This window comes from Corythoichthys intestinalis, chromosome 12 (genome assembly GCF_030265065.1).
Source record: "Corythoichthys intestinalis isolate RoL2023-P3 chromosome 12, ASM3026506v1, whole genome shotgun sequence".
In the NCBI taxonomy this organism is placed as follows: Eukaryota; Metazoa; Chordata; class Actinopteri; order Syngnathiformes; family Syngnathidae; genus Corythoichthys; species Corythoichthys intestinalis.
The window spans coordinates 9,687,401-9,698,452 of record NC_080406.1 but is presented as its reverse complement, the minus strand read 5'-3'; the positions used below and the strand labels follow the sequence as shown (position 1 = coordinate 9,698,452).

General features: G+C 39.8%; 1 protein-coding gene across 2 annotated transcripts in view; it reads right to left on the bottom strand.

Annotated features, from left to right (window-relative positions):
- Window positions 1–11,052, bottom strand: part of rev1 (REV1 DNA directed polymerase) — a 32,767-nt gene continuing 21,715 nt past the window's right edge. For both annotated transcript variants that reach the window (XM_057851668.1, XM_057851667.1), the window contains exons 17-22: window positions 8,609–8,872; window positions 4,631–4,730; window positions 4,344–4,546; window positions 4,127–4,277; window positions 1,819–1,921; window positions 1–1,742 (exon numbers count right to left, since the gene is read on the bottom strand). In XM_057851668.1, coding sequence (XP_057707651.1) covers window positions 1,631–1,742; window positions 1,819–1,921; window positions 4,127–4,277; window positions 4,344–4,546; window positions 4,631–4,730; window positions 8,609–8,872 — 933 coding nt within the window. In that variant the 3' untranslated portion in view covers window positions 1–1,630. The remainder of the gene's footprint in view (window positions 1,743–1,818; window positions 1,922–4,126; window positions 4,278–4,343; window positions 4,547–4,630; window positions 4,731–8,608; window positions 8,873–11,052) is intronic.

Sequence of the window (11,052 nt, the reverse complement as noted above, 5' to 3'; positions counted from 1 at the left end):
CAATAAAAATAGAAGGTACCTTTTATTAATATCAAGCTTTAGAAAACTTTCACAGCTTCAGGTCTTCAGGCACAAGCCGTGTTCATAAAGATACAACTTGGCCCGTTCTAAAATCAGGCCCATTTGCTCTCACTACCACACCAACAAGGAGGGGAGAAAAAAAAGCAAATAGACCCTTCTCAAACATTCATATCCGGAAATACTACACAAATTTGGTTTGCATAATAGATTTTTTCTCCCTTAGCCACGCACAATATTTCTTAATGAAGGGTTGCTAACTTCAGGTCTTGAATGCAATACAAATTTGGGCTACAAAGTTAAAAATGTAACATTGTTCAGATCAAACTTACATCTCAAAGGACTTAAAGGAAAATAAATGTAGAGGCAACATACGGAATAGAGTGACAATCAGTAGTTCGCCTCTTAAGTGCTTTTCTTTCCCAAGACCAGAATGGTCTACAGTTACTAAGAATTGACTATATGTAAACAAATACAAGAGGTAAACCTTTTACTTCCATCAAACCAGCCATTAAAAAAGAAACACTATTTACAATAATGAGAAGGATTTGGCACTTAAAAAAAAAAAAACTTTCTTGGCGTTTTTAGCTCTTTTTGTGAATATCATAAGATACACGCGAATATGATTTTTAATCCGCAATAAGCAAAACAGTGGAACCTCCAAAAGTAGTCAGATTTAGAGTTAAACCCAAACATTCTGCAAAAAAATATGCCTAAAAAATCTGTTGATTGTGTCAGACTTGAGCTCAGTGAGCATCTACAGGACTAAAGAGATGTTTCCGATGTCAGCATTCAAGACGAAAACAGACCAGAAAACTATTACAGCATAGAGAACTGCCTGATTGAGCAGTTAATGTTCATTAACCCCTTCTAGCCTAGTGTATCACATTTGATACACTCAGAACTTCATTATTTTGAGACTAATTTAGAATTTAGAAAAAAAAAAAATGATGGATGCAAGTCAACACATGCATCTGCAGGTTCCATGAGAAAAAAAAAACTGGATTTAGCTAGGGTTATAGATATTAGAGCGTTTATTACACATATTCATTTAGATTTTTTTTTCTACAAATTTGAAAAAAGTACCATTAGGACCTTATTTTTTTAAATTTTGGGATTCTCTGACAATTGCTTCATGTTGCAGGCATTGAGGGGTTTTAAACTAAGCGGATGCTCACAGAAATGCATTTATTACACATGACTTCCATTCTATAGTAGTGCCTTGAGTTTTGCCAAACGAGCTGGTGCTCAGCCAGTTATACTAATAAAAAATTAAAATGTAGGTGCAATATGTAATGTAATTTTAGCAAAACACCACGAGGTAAAATTATTGCCAATGTTTTTTTTTTAACACGCGACAAGTAGGAGTTTGTGCTCTACTGAAGGTTCCACTGGATTCCCAGATAAATGCAAGGTCTCTACATTTGAGTTGAAGTTTTTAAAACAAGAAAACGCTGCATGTATACGAAATCATTTTGAATACAATCATGGCTTTTGCATTGCTTTCTTGGCTCATGCTGTATAAGAAATCATAAACACGTTGATAAATCTGACCGAGATTAATCTCCGATTCAGTTGTTAAATGTAGAAAAAAAAGAGGGCACGTAGATGTTCATGTGATCTTCAGGGTGCTACCGTAGGTTTGCTGCACAACCACCTGCACATTGTCCACAATGAAGTCAAAGGCCATGCTCCACACGGACTCGAGCGACTGCTGCATGATCCTGCGAACGCAAGATGGACCCCATATTTATTTTCTGTGGCAAATAGGAACTAAAGTTTATGAATAATCAAACTTGCCTCTTCATGTATTTTATGATCAGATCCAGCTTCTCTAGATCTTTGTCTTCGATTAAATCAGTGCAATATTTCACCACCTGAAGGATGTCCTCTTCCATGGGGTCTGACACAAAGTTACAATACAATAATTTAATTCACCACAAATTCACAATTGCCAACGGTTTTGACTAGCGGGGGAACCTTGAACTGGAAATTTTCAGAAAAGTTGGTCACACAAAACCTTTAGTTTGATGCTAGACTGTGTCGTCGTCAACGATAATGAAAATATTTCATTGACAATTTTTTCATGACGATAACTAAAGCTAAAAACGTGTCTTGAATGACTAACATAACGAGACGATTGCCAGCTTGCGTTTGACGAGACGAAAATGCAACAGTTTCTGTCATATGTTCAAAATGCTTGACGTTTGCTTATTGTTTGTGTAGTTAGTCAGCCAACACCCTCGCCGGGTTTTGTCAAGTCACTCATGTACCATATACTAGTACTTCCCCCTCTCACCGGGGTTTAAAGTGCCCATGACAGCAAAAAGCATGTTCATTTTATATTTTCCGCAGTATTTTATGCTCCTGAATGAAATGGACCGCATGGATGCATGTGGAAGCGATCGCTATATCTATTAAGTTTTTTTTTAATCCTGCGCCATGAAAATGAGTGATTTCCAGTCTCGAGCTGAGAACGAGGGCGTTGTGACGTGTACGGTAGGAGTCCTCTTCACTATCCAGCCGTACTGTTGTATGAGAAGGACAAACGATTCAGCTGATTTTGTGGATTAATTCGTTTATTCTTTGCATCACGCCAGCCACACAGCTGCAGAAAATTTTTGCTGCACCAGGGAGAGGCGTGTGAGCCTTTTTGGGCTTTCAAAAGGTTCCCATTCACCGGTTGATATTGGCCAAAACAAGCCCTACCACTATGGGACCATTGGACTTAGGAGGAAGTGAGTAAACATCGTGTTTTGTATTATGTCAAATACTGGGATCATTTTAATACGTAAGTGGCTTGCATTTTACGGCTCACATGCTCCTTGTCCACTCGGCCAACGACCGAGTCGCACATCCCCCCGCTAGGAGACCACTATACTCTGTTTATTGCCCTCTTCATGTCCCTGGTGTTCTGTCAAATTTTCGACCACATCCAAAATTGCAACTTTGTGTTAAAAATGGCCGTGAAGACAGCGATTACAAAGTAAACACTACAAACTTTCTTTAACTACAGGACTATTTACTTACGTTTGAACATGGATGGGCAAGTTGGGCATGTAGAAAATATCTCCTAAGACACATTCTGTCTGTCACGTTAGCTGCACAACAACTGCACACCGCTCTTTGTTTACGTCGTCACCATGTAGTAAAGCACTATTTTTCATTATATTCGTGTTGACCACGCGGCAGCTACGCGTTCCTCCGACGTCGGCCGGTTTGTCCAACGGTACTCTCCAGCTGCTTTCCCGGTAAGTTCTCCTGTCCGTAGTAGCAGGGGAATGAGTGGGCGGGTTGCTGATCGGCGTAGACAATCGACAACCCCGCGGCAGTGTGACATGATCCGGGCTAGTTTAGTGTGATTTTTCGCTTCGAAAAGCGAAAATAAGACTTTGAGATGTCACTCGGTTCGGGTTTGCATATCGGCTAGCTGTCACGCCTCTTGGTTTGTTTACATTCTCCAAAGCCGGAGGGCTGGGAAATGACAAAAGCCTGACTAAATACGGCGTTCGGGAGGTGCTAGAGTAAAGGTGAAGTCGCGGTTTTGACCATTATGGAGTAATTTTGCCATGTAGTACTGAATAAATGCATTTTTATTATTTCATATTCCATTTACCACAAGATTGTTATTTGTCATGAACATACAATTTATTTAGCAATTGGGAAAAATACTTCGATAAAAAGAATATCCTTTAAAAACATTGGAGTAGAGAGACTGAAACAATGACATTTAGCGGCTCTCTTCATCGCATTTTCCTCATTATGAATAATTCCCCCTCGTTATGAATAATTCCCCATCCCTACAGTATTTTCCACACTATAAGGCCTACCTAAAAGCCTTTAAATTTCTCAAAAGCTGATAGTGCGCCTTATAATCCGATACGCCTTATATATTGATCAGTATTGGTCAATCAAAACATGACATTCCCATCAGCGCAGCTTAATCTAGTGGATGCATAATGCAACCCCAACAACTACTACTACTGCGCCTTAAAATGCACTGCATTATAAGCCCCTTATAGTGCACCTTATAGTGCGGAAAATACGGTACGTAAATGAAGAAAGATCTCTGCGATATTAAAATTATTTAGAAACCCTTGATGTATACCTGTCATGGTGGTCACCCATTCTCGTAACAGTGTTTTGATATCCGGAAGCTCAGAGGCTCCAGCCAGAGCTGGGGAAGGGCGAAGGACGCATTTGGGCAACGGCTCTGGGACATCCTCCTTTGAAGATGACGTGGATGGACCATTTTCAGCCTGTGCAAGCATAGGTTAATGCTCTAAATGTTGCATTCCCCCCCCAAAAAATCATTTACAATCTACCTTCAGGACATTCATAGGCTCCTTGAGTTTTGTTAAGGGCGCTCCGGTTTTGGAAGGGCTGATAATTGTGCGGGACTTCTTTTGAGGCGATGGGCCCTTTTTGGCGGGGCTTCCTGTGTTCTTCCTCTTATATCGCCGCTTCATTCGTCCGACGCCAACTCCTACTGACTGCTTCAGCTGTAAAAGTGCATTCTTCTGCTCCACTGCAGGGAAATAAGAAGAGCAAATGAGAGGGGGGAAAAAAAACAACATTGTGCTGCAAATAGAAGTTAACTTCAAAGTCTTACACATTTTTGTCTGAGGCTGGTTATTAGCAGCACGGTTGTAGGCAGACTTGAGTTCCTCCTGAAGCTCTTTGGGAAGAGCGGCAAAAACATCTGGGTCAACCTGCAATCAACATCAGAGAAGAAATATTCCACTTTTCAGCTTATGCTAGACACCAAAGCCTTCCACTTATGTAAATTGAAAACATGGGTGATAACATCAATAGGGTCGCAGATGTGCTGGACCCTATTCTGGCCAACAAAGAAGCAGTTAACCGCTTCCTATTTTCACCAGGCAACAACAAGAACAACAAAAAAAAAGATGACGGGCAAGGAAATATAACATAAAGCATTCCCGATACTACTTGCAACATATGCAAATTTATTTCATTGGAGAAAGTGAACCATTCTAATGCGCAGAACAGAGCTGTTCGATCATCGCGTGGTTAAAAAAGAAGCACATTCACATTTTTAAACCATAGAATTCTCAACACCGTTGACCTCTTGGTCTTCAAGACCACTTGAGTGCAAATGAACCATCATGAAGCTTTGAACCAATTGGCTGCAAAGCTTCTTTGCTTCAAGAAGCTTCATTTTGCAATCTCTCACTTCCCTTGGGAAAGTGACAACCTCTGCTTCCACCTGCTGTCAACACTGTTGTTATCCCAAAATATAGCAATTCGTGCCTCATGCCTCTCAGAATGCAATGCGGCGCTGAGCATAGTGCTGCCACGATTAATCGATTAACTCGATAATGGCTTCGAATCAAATTTTGCTACTTCAAAGATTTGTTTATTTAGAGTGACGTTGTAATGGTTTGTTTTGAAAGTGTTGCATTTAGTTCTATTGATTTGGGTGGATTCACTGCCCCCTAGTGGCAACTCCTCTAACATGACTGAGTCCAACTGCTCCATGTTAAGACCAACATAAGGTACAGTATGTTTTTGTTTATGCATTCGATATTGAGTTTAGAAGTATATTTACCGTAATTTCCGGACAACAAGCCGATACTTTTTTACCTAATTTTGGGTGGTCCTGCGGCGTATGCAATGATGCGGCCAATTTGTGCATTTTTCTGACGGCCACCATAGGCGCTCGAGCATGGAATGTGGGAGTGAGACACGTGGAATATTTGTGTCGGGGAAGACGCTACTTTGCACTATTACCGGTGGTTTAACTTTGTGCTTCGGGCATGAATAGACTTGGCGGACCCTCGTCTTTGTGCATGAGTAGAATTGGCAGACCCGCATCATTGAAAATGTTAGAAGAAATTAAAGTGACACTCCGAGTTGAATGGGAGGCTTGGATGACCAGCGGTGAGAGATCGTTTGCCAAGAATGGCCGCATGTGAAGGGCAGCTTTTGGACGGGTCTGCCGGTGGATCCTGGCAGCATGGAGCAGTGTGAAAGAAGTCCTCCATCATCATTTCGAGGGGCCGGTCTGCTGTGTGACGAGGAGGACGGCGCAAGCTCAGGAGTGAATTTGCCTCATAATGGAAGACATTGAAGGCAACAGCGAAGGAGAGACTGAGTAGGTGCGTGGCAAAGTGTATCTGAGCCTACTCATATCCAACACTGAGGGTGAAGACTTCCATGGTTTCATTGCACAGGAGGAAGATGAAGATTGTTAAGACTTTTATGTTTTTAATAACCAGCCCAGTTAGTGCTGCACTGCCATGTTGCTGCTAAATAACTGCCGTGTTGCTGGCGCTGTTTGGAAAGAAAATTTAAGTTGTGTCAATAAAATTTTGAAAACTCTTGTGTATTTCTTTGTAAATATCTCATGTTACCATGGGCACCCGCGGCTTATAAACAGGAGAGGCTTATGTATGCACAAATTGATTTTTCCTTTAAAAATGTACTGGGTGACGCTTGTAATCATGGGCGCCCAATACTCCCAAAATTATGGTAGTAGTTTTTTTGTGGGAAAATACGTTTGAACAATTTGTTAAGAGCATTGTAAAAAAAACTTAGCATTATATAGTATTTAAGTTAGCGGACTTTTGCTACGCGAGTTAGACAATTGTTCTTTTGTTGTACTTAGATCCTCATCTATTTTTTTTTTTATATCGTTTAAAGTGCGTATGACACCAAAAAGCATGTTTATATCATATTTCACACGGTATTTTATGCTCCTGAATGACATGGACCGCATGATGTGGATTTTTTTCTTTAATTTTTTTTAATCGCGTGCCATGAAAATGAATAAGTTCCTGTTTTGAGAAGGAAAGCGAATGTGACGTCACCCGTATCAGAATCAGAATTTATAGCATGCAGAAGGACTGCGGATTCAGCTGATTTTGCGGATTAATTCGTTTATTTTTCAAAAGGTTCTGTTCAACGTGGATATTGGTAAAAAAAAGCCCTACTACTGTGGGACCTTTTGTCTTACGAGGAAGTGAGTAAACATCGTATTTTGTATTATGTCAAATACTGGGATCATGGCTCACGTTTTAATAAAGAGGTGGCTTGCATTTTGTGGCTGATTTTCAACCGAGAGTTCCACTTGGCCGACGACCGGCGGATTGTCGCTTTGCCAAATTGTTGTATATAGTCGAATCGTCTCAAAATATGATTCCAATTAACATAATAATGCTATTTAAGACTTTTTTTTATCCTTTCGTAGGCACTTGAAGGCTAAGCTGAGGTATTTTAATTAGGGGTGTCAAACGATTAAATTTTTTAATCGAGTTAATTACAGCTTAAAAATTAATCGTAATTAATCGCAATTCAAACAATCTATAAAATATGCCATATTTTTCTGTAAATTATTGTTGGAATGGAAAGATGAGAGACAAGATGGATATATACATTCAACATACGGTACATAAGTACTGTATTTGTTTATTAAAACAAAAAATCAACAAGATGGCATTACCATTATTAACATTCTTTTAAAGCGATCCATGGATAGAAATACTTGTAGGTCTTAAAAGATAAATGTTAGTACAAGTTATAGAGATTTTATATTAAAACCCCTCTTAATGTTTTCGTTTTAATAAAATTTGTAAAATTTTCAATCAAAAAATAAACTAGTACCCCACCATTGTTGATGCCAATAATTACTTACACAATGCTCATGGGTGCTGAAGCCTATAAAATCAGTCGCACCCAAGTGCCAGCAGAGGGCAACAAAACTCCGAAAAACACAACAAGTACACATTTCACTGTGCTGTCATTTTAATGTTTGAGCGGGGCATGTGCGTTTAATTGCGTCAAATATTTTAACGTGATTAATTAAAAAAAAATATTACCACCCGTTAATGCAATAATTTGGACAGCTCTAACTTTTATTTATTTTTAGATGCATTTATTGCTCTTTTGAAATGAAAGTGCAATTCTGCATCGTTTGTAGCAACACTCGTTTGAGAACCACTCAGGACTTTTAATTTGTATTTGTGAAAGTATTGTATTGTATTATATTTGATTTGTATTTTATTTAATCCCCTTTTCAAAGTAATCTTAGCAAGCAAAAATATTATTGCCAGCACAAACACTTGTTTTACATATCTTAAAATTTACTCTGCAATGCATTAAATGTTCGTAATCCGATTACTCGATTTTTCGAACGAACTAATTGATAGACTAATTGATTACCTAAATAATCGATAGCAGCAGTCCTAGCCGAGTATATAAATATCTTTCAAAGTTCATATTTTGTGCTAATTATTTGCTCCTGTTGTTATCTGATCTTTTTAGTTCTGCTTTGAAACCCTGAGTTTGAATGACCTTTGATTTAATGACTTACTATTACTTGTCAATGCCTGTGAAGTGAGTGGAAGTCTGTTCTTTTGATCTGTCCTAATGAGGACTACAAAATGGCTGGTGGCTACCCGTTGTAAGGTTGCTGGCTCAGTAATATGATTCGACCAAAGAATTTGTGGATTACACTGCTCAACTAATTAGTCAGTATTTCCAGATTTCATATCAGATATATCGTCAAACAACATTTTGTCCCAAATCTATAAACACTACTCAGTTATGGGTACTGATGTTAATGTACCTGGGAGTAGTTGGGCAGTTCCAAAATGATGTCTGGACTGTCCGGCTGATTTGGAATCTGCAGCACTAATGTTCCAGGCGGTGCAAGTGGTTTGTTCAGTGCAGCAGGAGGACAGAGAGGCGAGACAGGCCGGGACTTGGGACTCGAAGGTTGCTGACTTGCTGGACAAGAGTGGTTTGTTTGTCTGCCTTCTCTGCAAGTCCACGACTGCTCCACTTGTAATCTCAGTTCTGCGGGTAGGGCTTCCAACACGGAACGATCCACCTTGAATATCACATATAAAGTGAGTGGGTAGAAGGAAAAAGTCAGTCAAATTGAGTGCCTACTAGAGGAGTTCCAAAAAAAATCGATTATGACATGCATCGCGATTCAACACATGACGATTCGATTATGATCAGGGGTGCACATAAGGGGTCCGCATGCGCGCATGCGTACTGGACGTAGACAAACGCGCGGGCACTCAACGGATTCCATACGCTTTTGCGTACCGATGGCTGACCACTGTATTTGCGGCGGACACGAGAAAATCACTTCTCAAAATGTCAAAAAGGCAGGCCCCACTGAGTACCGGTAATTATTTCCGTGTTCCCCCATCCCCGTCAAAAGACAGACGGACGAGAGAGCTAGCACCGGAGCTACCGGAAAAAAAAGGACATTTGCTGAAAAGTGGCTGCAGGAGGTAGGTACCATAGCTAGAAGCAAATGATGCTTGCACGGAAATGTGGTACAAAATTTGCCGTGAGAATTCCAATGTCGCTAATAAAAGCAGCGCATTTTATGTAGTGGGGTCAAAGAATTTCAGCCATCCAAACTTTGAAAAGCACGAAAAAAACAGAGCATGTGGCACTTAAGCAAACTATCGATGTCAGACAGCACCCCACTCGCCCTGCACAGCGCTATGCACTGACAAACGTGTTTTTGCTGGCATTTCACAAAGCTAAACATGTACGTTCAATGAGCTCTTATGAGGAGGAGGGCATCCCACTTTTACAAAGGCTTGGAGTTAATGTGGGAGCCGCATAATGCCCTTTATTTTGAATTGGTGCTTTTATGTTTATTTCTTTACATTTCACTTCGAAGTAATGGCAATTTTGTTGTGCCAGTTGATGTTAATCGAGCATTAATTGTTAATATAATTAATTAAAGGTAATTGGCTCTAAGTAAAGCTTGTCATAATTTTATCGCATCAGGCGGGTCGGCTCTCAAGCTCAATGATGACCAAGTCACATCTCCAGGCTTTTCTCCAGTTAAATGTGGAGAAGACAGAGGTGATCATTTTTGGGCCAAAAAAGGAAAGGTCAAAGATAAGCAGCCAACTTAGCACAATGTCACTTACAGCTACAAATCAAGTCAGAAACCTTGGCGTAATTATTGACTCAGACCTAAAATTTGATAGCCATCTAAAGTCCGTCACTAAATCCGCTTATTACCACCTAAAAAATATAACCAGAATTAAGGGGCTTCTGACTCAACAAGACATGGAAAAACTTATGCATGCATTCATTTTCAGCAGATTGGACTACTGCAACGGTATATTTACAGGTCTTGATAAAAAATCAGTCAGGAAACTGCAGCTAGTACAGAATGCTGCAGCCAGAGTCCTCACAAATACAAGGAAGCTGGACCACATTACACCGGTTTTGAAATCGCTACACTGGCTTCCAGTGAGTCAAAGGATAGACTATAAAATACTACTGCTCGTCTACAAAACACTTAATGGCCTTGGACCAAAATACATGCTTGACTTGTTAGATTCCTATGAGACATCTAGACCCCTAAGGTCGTCTGGAACGGGTCTTCTGCATGTTCCAAGAACAAGAACCAAGCAGGGTGAGGCAGCATTTAGTTATTATGCTCCTCACCTCTGGAACAAGTTACCCGAACGTCTGAAGTATGCTCAAACTGTTAGCGCCTTTAAATCAGGGCTAAAAACGCTTTTGTTTGGCACTGCATATCCATAACTGTCTATATATTTCAACCTACCTGCCTTCTATTCCTCTTGTGCTTATCTCCATTGCTGATTTCAATGATTATTAGTAGTAGTAGTTTTTGCTTTATTTTTATTTTTGTTTTATTTTTATTTATTTATTTTTATTCTGTGATTAAATGCGATCATTTGTCTTGGTTTTTACGTTGTGTTGATTTAAATGTGATTTTTATGGTCTTCATGTGATGTAAAGCACTTTGAATTGCCTTGTGTTGAATTGTGCTATATAAATAAATTTGCCTTGCCTTGCCTCCTCTGAGAACCTGGGCAAAAAAATTATGTGCACCCCTGATTATGATTCATAAATGTTCAAAAACGATGATTTTCCCTCATAACTTTATGGCAGCCGCGCGTAGCAGAACAAAATTCAAGACACGTCTGTAGCCCAGGCACCGTTAACTGGCGCACGCCCGTTATGATGGATGCTGCCGGTTACTGAGAGATTTACTTCTTTTTA